General features: G+C 39.3%; 1 protein-coding gene across 8 annotated transcripts in view; it reads right to left on the bottom strand.

Moving 5' to 3' along the window:
• Nucleotides 1-15,975, bottom strand: part of MLLT10 (MLLT10 histone lysine methyltransferase DOT1L cofactor) — a 305,775-nt gene that overhangs the window by 115,485 nt on the left and 174,315 nt on the right. For all 8 annotated transcript variants that reach the window (XM_075922496.2, XM_075922495.2, XM_075922498.2 and 5 more), the window contains 2 exons: nt 10,206-10,461; nt 5,519-6,088 (listed from right to left, as the gene is read on the bottom strand). In XM_075922496.2, the coding sequence (XP_075778611.1) occupies nt 5,519-6,088; nt 10,206-10,461 (826 nt within the window). The remainder of the gene's footprint in view (nt 1-5,518; nt 6,089-10,205; nt 10,462-15,975) is intronic.

Raw genomic sequence — 15,975 nt, 5'->3', positions numbered from 1 at the left:
TTTCTATCTTTTCTTTATTTTTTTATTATCTTTACAATAAATGTGGCTTTTTGCCTTATCCCCCTCATAAGATCCTGCTTGCTTTTATTGGTACAACAGGCTGAGGGCAGGAGTCAGGACAGCAGAGGAGGGTGAGGAGTTGGGAGGCAGCAGGCACCAGCAGAGCTGATGGAACAAGGAGAAGAGACATGGCAGCAGAGAGAAAAGGTAAAGGTTTAAAAAATTTGATTAATAACTTGGGTGCCACAGTGGCACATCCAAATAAGTCACATGAACTCAGTACTGGTGCACAACACAAAATTCATTTTGCTCATGCGAGCAAACTCTTAGGCTATGTCTACACTGGCAGTTTCTTGTGCAAGAACATCCTGTGGAAGAACCATATTGCACAAGAGTTCTTGTGCAAGAACACATCCACTGCCATGTGCGAGCTGTGCTTTTGCACAAGAGCATCTATGGTAGTGTGGACACTCTCCTGACCAAGAAAATGCCAATGGCCATTTTAGCCATAGGGCTTTCTTGCACAAGAAATTCATGTTGCCTATCTACACTGGCCTGTTGTGCAAGAACAGTTGCGCAAAAGGGCTTATTCCTGAGCGAGAGCATCATAGTTCTTGTGCAAGAAGCCCTGATTTCATACATGAGAACGTCAGTGTACTTGTGCAAGAACACACATCCAGTGTAGATAGGCAGCAAGCTTTGCTCAAGAGCAGCCGCTTTGGTGCAAGATCACGCCAGTGTAGACACAGCCAAGGGGAGGGAGAGAGGCAGGGGCAGGGAATCAGCGCTGACTCAGCATGTCTGCATGGTTTGGGGGAAGGTGCAGGGAAATTGAGCTCAGCTGGGTTGCAGAGAGGGGAGGTCCGGGAAGCTGGGCTGGGCTGGGCTGGGCTGCATGGTGGGGGTATGTGTGTGGAGCTCAGAGCTCTATTTGGCTGCAGGAGGAGGTAGGTTCCAGGAACCAGGGCTAGACTCAAGGGGAGAGAGGGGCAGGGAATCAGCACTTGGCTCAGGAGTTTTGGGGGGATTGGGGGAGGCACAGGGAAATGGGGCTCAGCTGTGCTGTGGGGGGAGGCATACAGGGAACCAGTGCAGTGCTCAGCTGGGCTGAGGTGGATGGGGGAAGCCATACGGAACAGACGGGCAGCTCAGCTGGGCTGTGAGGGGCTGCAGGGAACTGGTGCTGCACTCTCTTGGATTGTGGGGGATGGTTTGGGGGGGAGGTGCAGGTAACCTGCAGGGATGGGCATCTCAGTTGGATTGCAGGGGATAGAGGTGCAAAGAAGCCTAGTGGGTGGGGGGAAACCAGGAGCCCTGAAATGACCTCCCCTGGTCCAAAAATCCCTCATCTGGGACCAGTCAGGTCCAGAGGGTGTCAGATCAGGGAGGTCCAACTCCTACCCAAGTCCCCTCCTTGCACCCTCACTCGTAGCCAGACACTCTACCCCCAATCTGCTCCTGTTCCCTCTCCCAGCCAGACACCCTACATCCAGCCTGCTTCTGCACCCTACCCACCACCCAGACCTTACCCCCATCTGCCCCCCACCTCCCTCCCAGATCCTGCAACCCATCCCTATCCCGCTCCTTGGCAGCCCTGCCATCCACTCTAGCACCACCCTGGCCCTGGCCCCAGCACCCTGCCTCACACCACTGGACTCAGCATCACCCTGGCCCTGGCCCCAGCACCTTGCCATCCACGCTAGCACCCAGCAGCACCCTGATCCTTGTCCCAGCATCCTGCCAGTCACCCTACTGCTCAGCAGGACCATGTCCCTGACCCCAGCACCCTGCCGCCTGCCTGCCCCAGCACCCCGCCACCTGAGCCATCATCCTTCCACCGAGCAGCACCCTCTCCCCAGCCCCAGCACCCACTTTCACTCTGTCCCCTGCCCCCAGCAGCACATTTGGGACCACATTAGTGAGGCTTGGGGGTTTTTGGAGGATTGTTAGTTTTTTTCGGGTTTTTTGCATCTCACTTGTGTGGCCCCAATTGATTTTCTGTGGGTCAGTGACCCTTGACTCAAAACAGGTTTCTCACCCCTCTCATAAATAAAGCATACTAAAACCTTTTCAGTTTGACATAATATTTTATTTAAAAATGAAGCCTGGCCAACAAGCCCCCGATTGGGGCCAAATCCCCATCTCCCTGCAGCATCATAACACTCCTGCACCACCTGGCCCCAAATCTGAGCCTATCATACACTGGAACCCCCTGTCCTGAGCCTCTTACATCCCCAAACTCCTGCACCCCACATCCCCAGTCTTCTGCCGAAACACTCCTGCACTATCCACATATCACAAATCTGTGTCCTGAGCCCGTCATACTCACAACCTTCTTTCCCTGAGTCCCTCACATATCCAGCCCAAACTCCTGCACCCTCACATCCACAAGCCCATGGCTTGCTCAGCACCCCAACCTTCCACCTGAGCCCAATACTCCCGAGCCTGAGCCCCTTCCCCGAGCTAACATCCCCTTCTCCTGCATCCAAATTCCCTCCCACAGCTTGTACTTCTCACCTCTTCCCACACCCAAATCCCTCATTCCCACTCCACACCTCCTGTCTCAACCTAGTGAGAGTGTATAAGGGCTGGGGATAGTAAAGTGATGAAGACGAGGGGAACAGAGTGGATGAGGCCTCAAGGAAGAGGGGTGGGAGGCCTTGGGGAAGGAATGTGATTTTCATGCATTGGCGGGGATTTTCATGAACTGGTGGGTCCCTCCTACCCCTCACCCCCCTTTATTTTTTTATTTTTTTTGCTTGACAAACCTAGGGGTTCCTTGAAATTCTGAAAAGCGGAAAAGGGTTCCTCGGCCAAATAAAATTGGGAAACACTGTCCTAGACAATCACTTCCCGTTCTGTGTGAAATTGGTGGTTCCTTCCTAACTGGAGAACTTTGAATTTGTCTTTATTAAACTTCATCCTATTTACTTCAGATCATTTCTCCAGATCATTTTGAATTTTGACTCTATCCTCCAAAGCACTTGAAATCCCTCCCAGTTTGGTATCATCTGCAAACTTAATAAGCATACTCTCTATGCCAATATCTAAATTGATGAAGATATTGAACAGAACCAGTCCCAAAACAGATCCCTGCAGAACTCCACTTGTAATGTCCTTTCAGCATGATTGTGAACCATTAATAACTACTCTCTCAGAATGGTTATCCAGCCAATTATGCACCCACCTTATAGTAGCCCCATCTAGGTTGTATTTCCCTAGTTTATTGATAAGGTGGTCATAGGAGAATGTGTCAAATGCTTAACTAAGATCTTACTTAATTAAGAGCAGATTGGATAAACATCTATCAGAGAAGATCTGAATGATGCTTGGTCTTGCCATGAGGTCAGGGGACTGGAATTGATGACACATCTGCAAAGAAAAGTTCTTAGCTTTTCAACTGATAGACTTAGGAGGCCTAAGAATGGATTTTCAAACAGTAACATGTGTAGATATGTACAGTTATTTGGGGTTATTTTTAGTGGATATTTTACAGTTCCTACATGGAGTGAGGATATCTGCAAGGTCTCTGAGACATCCAGCACCAAGCTTGTAAGGCAAGAGGAGGTGTGTTTTAGTGTGTGGCTCAATCAAAGATAGTGCACGTGTCTACCGGAGGCAAAAAAATACATCCACAACTGCAGTCTGGATTTACCCTAAGGCTAAGTCTACACTGGCCCCTTTTCCGGAAGGGGCATGTTAATTTCAGCTATCGTAATAGGGAAATCCGCGGGGGATTTAAATATCCCCCGCGGCATTTAAATAAAAATGTCCGCCGCTTTTTTCCGGCTTTTAGAAAAGCCGGAAAAGAGCGTCTAGACTGGCCCCGATCCTCCGGAAAAAGCGGCCTTTTCCGGAGGATCTTATTCCTACTTTGAAGTTTTCCTTTGAAGTAGGAATAAGATCCTCCGGAAAAGGGCGCTTTTTCCGGAGGATCGGGGCCAGTGTAGACGCTCTTTTCCGGCTTTTCTAAAAGCCGGAAAAAAGCGGCGGACATTTTTATTTAAATGCTGCGGGGGATATTTAAATCTCCCGCGGATTTCCCTATTACGATAGCTGAAATTAACATGCCCCTTCCGGAAAAGGGGCCAGTGTAGACGTAGCCCATGAGTACTATGCCAAAAACCAAAAGGATAGAGACAAAGAAACAATAAGAGGAATGGATCTCGCATCTCAATCTGCTATCTGCTACTATGCCACTGTAAAATCTGACTGACTTTAATGGGATTCCATACAGATGCAGAAGTATGCCCAAGCAGATCTTGATGCAGGATTAGGACATAATTCTGAAGTTCTTGGCTATCACCAAACAATAACAAAGTAATACATAGTAAAATACATTTTGAAAATTAATATTTATCTGGAAAACAAAAACCTAATTAAATATTTATCTCTATACCCTAAGATTTTCCCATTAATTTCAATGCAGAAGTTTACCTTCTGATTCTAAGTTCTATGACTTAATCTTATTAGAAGGAAAATGGCATCCTACATAAAGCATTTTTTTTTTGTGAACTACAAATTGTTTTACATTTTACTTTTGGGATATGTGTCATTTTGAACAAAAAAACGTGGAGTTTTCCTTTAGTTATATTCTGAAGTCTCTATAGCTAGGCTCTGAAGTCTGTGCACATGTATAATTAAAAATATGTGAAACTGTACTGTATCCAACACCACAGCTATGAAGCCACAAAAATGAAACCAAAAGAAAATAATACAAAACAGCAAAATTAATACTGCAATAGAGATGTCAAGTGATTACATTTAGTGATCCAAATAGAAAGATATTGTAAAGAGCCTTGAAGATAACAGAACTCTGGTGAATATAATGGCTTAAAGTTGCTCCATAGACTGGAGAAGAAAAGCCTATCCCTTGCCCAGTTCACATTTAGCCTTAGAAACAGACAAAGAACAACTCTGTCAAACTGAGCTGCCATACAGAGAGAAATGGTCACTCAGGCACATTGGCCTGGATGATGATGGATTCATAAAGCACACTTTTAAACCAACACCATATTTAAGCTAGTACTTTTTCCATAAAAAAATTTTCAAAACATTTTGTCCAGATGGACTGAAATTAACCAAGTGAAGTCTGTCAGCTGCAGACGATGCTGTATATATTTTAATACTGATTTTGTTTTGTATATGTAACAGAACATAAAACTCTGTAACTTGCACAAGATATCATTTACTGCAGCTACATCTTATACTATATCATCTTATGCTACGTCATATCATACTTTATACATGTAATTGTTTCTTTCTATAGCTTTGGTGGTCAGGCTAATACTAGATACAGACAGATCCGTATCTGTTTAAGGATTATATGCATCTACATATATGACAATAAGTCTTACCACCTTAACATCATTATCTGTGTATCCATTCTTTTTTTCAAAAGAAACATTAAAGACTTTTAAAGTAAAATGCTCTATTTCTAAAAGTATACTCAGAATTCTGACTTTCTAAAATGAAGCCATGCATCTGAGATATGAAGTAACATATCTGAAACATTTACCTGAACCAACTGGAGATGATCCTACACTAAGACTCTGTAAGCTTCCATTCCTGAGCAATGTTGGAGATTTCTGAAGACTGGAGCTTGTTGCACTCCCTGCAGCAGATGCCACAGATGATGTTGGAGAAGCCGAAGAAACTGATAGGTGCGAAATACCCTCCTGACTTTTATTTCCTTTGGGCCTACCAGGCCCATGTTTATTTTGTTTATTTCCTTTCCGTTTCTTTTCTGTTATCGTCTCTTCTTCTAGCACAGAGGTTTGGACTCGCTTGTATCCTGTTGAAGTAAGGCTTGTATTACCTAAGTCTCCAGGTAAGCTGTCAAAGTTTTTAGACTGGGAAACAACTGCTGAGGCTGAAGGGAGACCAATTAAGGAATTAAAACAATTCACACTCACTTCCTGGTTTCCCATTTCTCCTTTATGTACATCTTTGGTTGATAAAGTCTGTTGGGAATGAGTGTAACTGTCATTACGCAGATCTGATTCTGTAAAACTCAAAAAATCCTGGGGAGATTGAACTGAACTTCCAGAAGATGATTTTACACTGCCAGGTGTCCCCAAAAAACTACCTAAAGAAAGAAGAAAAGCCACAAATTAAATATTTTATTATGTTTAATGTTGTTTATTTTAAAAATAAAATGTTTCTATCTTAAGTTAAAACTGCTTAAGAAGCTGAATAGTCTAGAAAATAAAACTTGGGAGGTGGAGGTCCCTTTTGAAACAGATCTTTACCACCTCAGGGCTTGTCTATGTGAACAGTTGGAATGTGGCAAAAGAGGGTGTATATCTACCTTGCATTTGACAGCTGTGCACTGTTTGTGTGGACCCTGCTGCAGCACACGTACACCCTGATGCACTTTAACCTACTTCACTTTGAAATAGGAGTAGACAGCAATGTTCTACAGAAACTCTATTGTGCAGAAGTAGGATCCACGTAGGTGGAAATCTAGTTCAAGATACATTTACACCCTAGCCTGCTACAAATGCAGGGCTTGTAATGTAATTTTTAAAACATCTATTTTGGTTTCATTATTATTACCATGTTTGCTTCTTACTTTTTTCACCCAAATGGGTCTGATTCTTAGTCACCTCACTCCTGAGCTTGGGACAGGGACGGAGTGGAAAGGAGAAAGTAAGTAGAACAGACAGACAAAAGTGGCTTGTAATCTTCTCATGCCCCCTACATTTTGGCATCATGGTGGGCCACAGTGTAAATAAAAGCACATTGCTTTATCTTACACTCTGATAAGCCTCCAAAGACATAAAGAGTAACTAGCACAGTGTACAATAGTCACATCCCCAGTCTGCTTACACTCTGCTTTTGACATGCCCCCTAAAACAGGGTTCTGAAGTAGGGCTATACATAGAGCACTTGCACCAGTTCCACACTGGCTATAGAGGTACTCTTCAGAAGGGTAATAGATATGTAGCCGAGTATATGAAGGGGTATTTCTCAGGTGGTTGTATAAAATAGAGATATTAGCATGTACTTGTTTACACGATAAACCTGGGCTCACTGGTTAATCCTAATGGTTACAGAGGCAGCAAAGTCGGGGGAGAAGTGAACGCTGGTGTTCCACAGAGACAGCAACACAGACGGGAGCTGGTGTTGGGGGGGGGAACCATCTTAAAAGCCGGCTCCTGCCTGCCCCCCTGCATGTAAATGTGCAACCGCTAAAAATGTCAGTGGCTACATGTTTACAAAAATAAATGTGTTTTTTTTTTAACTCCTAGTATAAAGGGGCACTTTAAGCCTTTCATACTGTAGGAAAAGCATAAAAAACATTTACATAACTGAGAGTCAGTGTTCCCTGTAAGCTGAGTGCCTGCCCAACAAAGATGCAGGTGCTTCCAAGCTGATTGACAGAGCGCCCTAAGCTACCCACAGCCAGCAGAATGTGTTTCTATTGTTGAAGCACATCTGCACATGCCTCAGTGCACATATCAAAATTTATTCCACACATGGACGGAAACAAATTAGAGGGACCATTGCTGAGACTCATGCTACCTCACTTTCTACTTCTCATATATTAGCACAATGTTGAAATGACTTAGTTTCAAATATACAGAGAAATGCTTAAAAAATCCAAATACAAATGTGTTTTCACTGAATTCGGCAAGTATTTCTGGACCTTTTTAAAGTTAGGTTTTGAAAAATACTGAATATGGGACATAATTACCTGCAAGTTGGTCTCCTTTGAAGAATACATTTAGAATTCCTTTAACCCTATTTTTTTATATTATATTCACACACCAAGTAGGTATAGAAAAAGAGTCAAACAATACATTTTCGGAAACTGGTAAAAGCGCTTTATCAACAAAAGCCATATTTTAACATTAGTACTTCATTAAAGTAAACTCAAATTAAAAATCAGTTAAAAAATAAATAATTTACATTATATCAATGATTCTAAGATAACTTCAATTTTGCCACTTAATTTGCATTCATATAAAGATGCTTTCCATCATCAATTCTGACCTATCGCATGTTTCTTTTATATGTTGGTTTTTACAGCTGCTATAAAGATCAAACTAATGTATTAAATATTTTTAAACTACAAAGTATTTTAGGAGCAACTGGTATTCCTAATCAATAAGGTACTTTAAACACTAAATCTTTACTAACTTGGTAGGAAGAGTGGGGAATAATGCTATAAATTCTCCCTGTTCAACAGCACTCTGTTACCATTCTTGGCGCCTATTTTTCTTTCACTTTTCTTTCATTCTGGGCGAGTTAATACCGTAAAAATCTAAACAAAACATTACCTATATTTTCTCATGCTTCAATACAACACACTGATCGCATTTGGATTATTTTAGCATGCAGAATGCAAACTGAAGGCATTGTTTCAAAAAGTCTAAGTATAGAGGATGAATTGCTACCCAAAAGTTTTGTAATTTAAACCTGTAAACGGTACACATGCAAACATTTCTATTGGCTTCAACATGGGCATCAAGGACAAGCCTGAAAAGAGTAGTGAATCCATTCATAATTTTGCCATAACGAAAAGAGCCTGACTTATTAAAGAACATTTGCATTATCCTATTTTGAAACACTATACACTTCCAAAAGAATGCAAAGAGAAATTGTAGATTTAAAAGAGCTAGTAGAAGTTGCAATTATTTCCCATCATATTTTTCAAGACACAGCCTGCATTTTAATAATACTGTTACAATACCTTTATTTGCAAGAACGCTTATCCTTATTAATTTGTTTAATACTATGTTATATACGTGTAAAAATCACCACTAACATAAGCTATAAGGGCATCCATTGCAGAACACGCCAACATTTTTACAAGTGTCTTAGTCAAAACAGTCATTTGATTCATCTTCAATATTTGCTCTTGAGAAAAAAAATTGTTGTGGCCAGCTTTGATTTGAAAAGCAGAGGAAGTCACGTAAATCCAAGTGACTCCTTCAAACGGTATGATTTTATGAATTAAACATATCTTATGTATTAAATTACCTGCATAAAATCAGCAAATTTAAAAAATAATAATTGTCATGTGCATAATAAAGTACTACACTATATTCATATTTAAGAAATGATCTCTTTCAATATAAGATTTCAATAATACTCAAGAATGTAAAGTAAAACACCCTCTCAAAACAAATCTGCAAATGGTATACCACACATGCTCACACACAATAAAAACCTTAACCAATACATGAAATAAGATATAAAATCATAACCGGCTGTTATCATTCTGATATTCACCAACTGGAAATTTTAGAATTAATATAAATCATCTTCAAAATACATGAGTTGTGGGTTTATGTTCCACAGATTATTAATACAAATTATTGATAAAATCTGTTAAATGTAAAAACTATTACAAATTCTGACTACTCTTCCTGACTACCACAATTTATCCTACAGACAGACCAGAAATAGTGTGTGTTTTTGGTTGGGTTGGTTTTTTTTTTTTGGGGGGGGGGGGGGGGAGTATTGTCTTAATGATGCCAGTAATGGCTCCAGTATGCTATTTTAGAATGTCAGAAAGACCTATGGTATATGTAAGTGATAAAATTGTATATAAAAATTACTAAAATGTGTATAACATATATACATCCTCAAAAATATTTCATACCCAGTAGACAGACCAGAATGGTGTAAACATTAAAATGTGCATTTATATTTTTGAAAGCACATTGTAGACTCATAAAAAGCTTTGTAAGACAAGTTTCAGTCTATCTTAAATAATCATTTGGGACACAAATGATACATGTTTTAATGTACATAAAATACAAATAGAAGCTTCTTCAGTGTCAGTTTTACACTCAGCAATTTAAAATTACTATTATTAAAATGTCTTCTATATTTGGACCATATATGCCAAATTTCAGCACTAAGCAGATTTACCAAGAGCCGAAAACAGAAATGTCAAGCGAAAACTAAATCTAAATGGTCATAAATTGACTTCTCCTGTAAAAATAGAACATATACATAGCATACATGAAGAGAAACACATTACTTCGTTTTCAGAAAAAGAGAACAGCAAAAAGACGCAACAAGCATTTATTAATTTCAAATAACCAAACTTTTCTATCATTATTCTGGAAAACGGGTAAACTATTTTTTAAATTTAAATATGAAAGATTTCTATTTACTTGTAGGTCCAGCATGGAAGCAGTATTATTTTTTATTATTATTGTTATTATTATTATTAATAATAATAATACCTGGCTGAAAAGGACTAGCAGCTGATACTGTTGTTCCTGGATTCCTTCCACCAGCAGGTTTTCTTCCTCTCTGACCTGAGTTGTGACCTGCAGATTTCTTCCCTTTGCTCTCTGACCCTCTGGTCTCTGAAGCATCTCTTCCACTTGAAGTATGTGCAGACACTTCCTGGAAATTTGCATTTGTAAATCGAGCTGTGGTATCTTCCAACCGCTTCAAAGAGCCTGGCATCGAATTGTTGATAGTGCTTGTGTAAGTCTAACATTTTGATTAAAAGAAAAGAAGTTAAGAGGAGACTGTTAAGACCACAAAAAACTGTACATCAAGCAATAAAAAAAACTAGTGGAAGAGATAAACATTCAAGTACCGTAATATTAAAGAAAACAATATTCTTTTACTTTCATAAATGAGTGTATATTTTAAAGAATAATTTGAAATGTTTAATCTTATTATGTTACAACAGCACCATAAAATAAAGAATAGAAAGTCAGTTACTAATATGTAATATTTCAGATCAGATATAGTACCAGCTGTCAGTTCAGTTAGCAAGCATCAAATTGCAGCAATTAGTGGAAATGTATGTGCTGACATAGCCACTATATTTATCAAAAGGCAAACAGTAACAGCTCTACTTATCAAAATAATGCTAAAATTTCAGCAATAATTGCCAAGTTTGTGAAACATGGTGTACAATCAGAAAGCCTACAGTTTTACAATTATGTCACCAATCTTGCAGAGTTGCTTATGTACTTAATTTCACACAATTAGTAGATTGCTTAAAGTTCATGAAGTTAAACATAAGTGTAAGCCTTTGAAAGATTCTAAAAACAGCTTCATGGTACAGAAAATGTTTACATTTTGAGGTTGGATGGGAGTATCTGAATTACTTTACAGAATTCCAAGACTATTTTCAGCTGCACATGTGTAGCAAAAATTCCATCACATTAAAAGGGAGATCTGAAATACTATGAAAGATCAGATTTTTATATTTTATATTATATATACATATGCTATATTATTATGAAATTACACACGCATAGTCTTAAGATATGACTTTAAACTGAGAGAAATGCTTATTTCTTATAAAACTAAACTAGACCAGAAACTGTGTGATTATGACAATGTCTTGTTTATTAGGCAAAACGAGGAGTGTTTAAATGATGATTATTCAGATGTAGAAGTTACTTTGAAGAAATTATTGGGCTGTTAATATAACACGATTAAATTCTAAAAGCTTGGCTGTGTGATTGTTGGCAAAAATCTTAGAATAGTAGTAAATGATAACTATTTTGATAACAGAGAAATTCTGACTCCATTGAAATCAATGGCAAAAATTCCTATTCCATATCTATATTTATGTTGAGTTTATCTCGTATTTCTATGAACGAGTTAATACTGTATGGATTATAAGGTATTCTTAGGCCTTTCGCTGGTAGTGATATTTTAAAGCAGGTTTTCTGTGATATAATTTATGTAGGCTAAAATGAAAAAATATGGAGTTATTAAATATCATTGTATTTGTAAAGTTTTTAGAAACTAATAAAGATGAAGGACTTTAATATGATGGGTGAAAAAAATATGAGGAAAAGGAGTGACATTCAGTAGTTGTATTTTTTACTAAACTGAGCAGACACATAATTAAATAAAACACTAATTTGCATAGAAAACCTATGTAGTAAATAATGGTTAAACAGGCCTTTGTTTAAATATTACATAACAATATTAAACAGTATATTTTCCTTTCTGATTATTAATGCTCTGAGATTCAGGACAGCACTTAAATATCTTCATACCCATCTCCACTAAGAAAAACATTTATACATGTGTTGTTTAAGACCCATTAAAACTATTCTCTAAAACGACACTTTCCTAAATTGGGTCTATAGCACTATAAACACTACTTCATCATCTTGCACACTGAGCTTTTATATAGATGGCAAGAAAAAATTCTCTTCCTTTTCACTAATACAGGTTGGACCTCCCTTGTCTGACACCCTAAGGACCTGAGTGGTCCCGAACAAGAGTATTTGCCAAATGAAGGGAAGTCCTTCCCAACATGGCCTGTGCTGCCCCCTGCTAGCACTCCAGCTGAACCCCGCTGCTGCCTGCCCAGACATGGCTCCCCAGGCTGGAGCTCCATGGCTACTGGGGCTGATTCTCCGCAGCTGTTGGGGCCAGGGCTCTGTGGCTATCAGGGCTGATTAGGCTCCATGGCTGCTGGGACCTGGCAGCTGTCATGGTGGCCAGAGCTCCATGGCTGCTGGGGCTCAACAGCTGCTGCAGCCAGTCCCCACTACCTCTTGGCAGCAGGGACCTACTGCGCCACCCACCCCTCCTCCACCCTCCTGCCCTGTGCTGTGACCTCTTTATACCTGGGTTCTGTGGTCCAAGAACATCTGTAGCCCGGCATGTTGCCAAACCAAAGAGTCCCAGTTAAAGAAGGTACAATTTGTATAACCACACCAGCCAGAAACTCAAAAAAAAATCATATTAATAAAATTCTCCTGTGACAATACAATTCAGGTTTCACATGTTGGGATATACTACTAAAACTGTGAGAATTCAGGAAGCTATACTGAGCAAAATGGTCCCACCTTTTAATCAGTAAGATATTAATATTCAGAAATATCTATTTTTCACTTGAGAAAAGCTATTTGTTTACTCAACAGCATCTTCAGAAGCAATATATTCTCATGTTATTTTGTTTCATTCTAACTATATTTTTTTAAGTTTTCACAGTTTTATACAAACAATGCAAATTATGGTACAGAACAGGGAAGTACTTTTCTAAATTATTACTTGTAAGTATACCAACTAACTCTCAAAGTGATTTTAGTAAGATATGAAATCCAATTTGCACAGACCAATAGGATTTAAGCTCCTTAAACTCCATGGCTTACTTTAGAAATATGAACCTTTTGCATGCTGTGCAGGTCAATTGGGAAACCACCCCAGCTCATTTTTCAATCATTTTTCCATTAGCTTGGACTGGTCTTGAAGCTCTCCATCCCACTCTCATGTGACCTGTATAACCTAGTACAGGTCAAAAGCCATGTAAAGAAAACACATTGGTACTCTTCACTTGTGTCAAGTGGAGAAGAGGGAGGAAACTCAGCAAGGGTGCTGTAAATGGAACATAATATGAACTCCTACTTAGAGGATCAAATTAGGTTTGGTCAGTTCCCCAATGTCACTTAATGGAAAAGATACTAGAGTCACTCAGAAGTTTAAAGTTGCTACTTTGCTGTACTCCAACTCTAAGTATATGTATTATAACATTCTGATACTCCTAAAGTCTGGAATTCTAGAAATCATATTGTATTCATATTAGCTAGCTAAATTCAGAAAAAGCAACAAAATATGAAAAGCTATGCACTCAATTCTAACTATTTCTCTTTTGTCACTATAGCAAATAAACAAAGTTATAATATGTAGTACAATGAGCTAAATCCCCAGACATACCATGCAACACCATTAAGCGAAACGCGATCCTAAAATGCAAATTGCAAAAAGTCATAGAGCTACAAAATCATCAATTGTAAAAAACCCTTGATAGAGCCCTAACAAAAGATCTAACATGTAATTTTATTGTATCTGGGTGCGAAGAATGGAAGTTGTCAGTCAGGCTAATTACTTAAAATGAAAGTAAGCGAAGTGAGGTTTATCTAAAACTGCTAATGTGACTCAGTTCAGACAAGAAAAAATATCACTTGGAATTTTCTGAAGAGTAGTGAGGGAAGAAAATCTGTATAACTAACAAATTAATGAGTCTGTACTCCCATCCCCAGACCTGACATGAAAAGCTCAAGCATCAGCCTAATTGGAGCTTCTGTTCATCCTACCCCACCAGGCCAACTAGCTGGATGTTAAAGCACCGCATAACACAAGCTAAAGAGTTTTGTGTGTGGATGGGAATCAAGTTATGGGTAATATTCAAGTTATAACTTGATCTAACTATGCTGTCAAGAAACACCCAAAGACAGACATAGACCCAGACCCAATATGCTTACTGCAAAAAGAGACAGACCAACAGACAAAGAGATCCAATGAAACAGGCAAAGACATCAGGATAATGGCAAGAACATATTTTCATTCCAGTAATTTACCATATGTGTTTGGTCAGTTTTTATTTTCTTTTGTTGGTTTGGGGTGTGGGGCAATGGTCATTGGGATGAAGGCCAGTTAGGTGCACGGTTAAGAACATAAAAACATGAGAACAGTCATACTGGGTCAGACCAAGTTCCATCTAGCCCAGTATCCTGTCTGCCAACAGTGGTCAATGTCAGATGCTCCAGAGGGAGTGAACAGAAGAGGAAATCATCATGTGATGCCTCTCCTGTCGCCCATTTCCAGGCAAACAGAGGCTAGGGTCCCAATTCCTGCCCATCCTGGCTAACCTAACCTCCCTCAATGAATCTATCTAGCTCTTTTTTGAACCCTGTTAAAGTTCCTGGTCTTCACAACATCCTCTGGCAAGGAGTTACACAGGTTATCTGTGAGCTATATGAAGAAAAACTTCCTTTTGTTTGTTTTAAACCTGTTAACAATTAATTTCATTTGGAGACACCAGGTTCTCATGTTATGGGAACAAGTAAATACTGTTTCCTTATTCGCTTTTTCCACATCAGTCATCATTTTATATACCTCTATCATATCCTCTTTTAGTCTTCTCTTTTCTAAGATGAAAAGTCCTAGTCCTTTTAATCTCTCTTATTGCACCCATTCCAAACCCCTAATAATTTTGTCACCCTTTTCTGAATCTTTTCCACTTCCAATATGTCTTTTTTTGAGATGAGACGACCACAAGTGTAGGCAGTATTCAAGATGTGGGTGTACTATGGTGTTATACAGAGGCTCAAAAAGGCTAGACACCCCAGGTTTATATCAATTCCCTGAGTGAAATAAGATATATTAGAAAAAACACTTAATTCCAATATAACTGTGTCCACACTCAGGCTTTGGCTGATGTAAATTTTCTGCAAAAAACAAAAATAATAAAACCAATGTAACCAATCTTGTTATATTGGCAGGAGTTTCTAGTGAGGACCTTGTGTAAGGATGAGATAAGCTTACTGTTTGACAGTTGATTTTTCTTGGTGCTCTAAAATCCACAAGCACACTCAAATTGTTTTTAAAAGTACAATGCTGATTAGGGGGTCTAAGAGTAGGATTATTGGCAAAATTAGAGTCCTTTTGATCAAGGACCTCCCAAGAGTCAACAATTCTGGAATAAACAACCTTACAGTAACATTTTCTAAAGTTCCTACAATTTTTTACACACAGCAGAGGCTCAAAATATGGCTCTGATCCACCTCAAATTGGTATCACCTAATTACATCTGAACTCAGATTGGGTCCCGCACCTACTAGCACTTTCCTAGAGTAATTTTTAAAAAGTTAAGTATTTAATTTAACTCTATAAACTGACTTGAAACTGTGTGCTAGAGACATCAATTTGTGCATGCAGTGCAAAACTGCTGCTCTGGATTGTCTCAGTGTTTGTATAGGCACACCTACTGCCTGTTACTGGGCAGCTCATGGCAACATGTCATAGCCACTGAACATGAACAATTTCCAAAAACTGTGATTATGAGTTCTGCTCTCAAGAGATCTCTGAGAATGTCTGCTGTGCACTCTACCATTCTCTGCCCACATTTTGCTTTGGATGAAGGGCTGCACCAGGGTCCCACTTTTAGAAGTTTTACCCTGGGAGAAGAGCTTTTTATTTAAGAGCATATATTTCAAAATGCTTTAAAATCCACTCAGATACTTA

This window comes from Pelodiscus sinensis, chromosome 2 (genome assembly GCF_052426305.1).
Source record: "Pelodiscus sinensis isolate ZL-2025 chromosome 2, ASM5242630v1, whole genome shotgun sequence".
NCBI classification, from domain to species: domain Eukaryota; kingdom Metazoa; phylum Chordata; order Testudines; family Trionychidae; genus Pelodiscus; species Pelodiscus sinensis.
The sequence above is the reverse complement of the archived record's forward strand: the minus strand, read 5'-3'. Positions and strand labels throughout refer to the sequence as shown.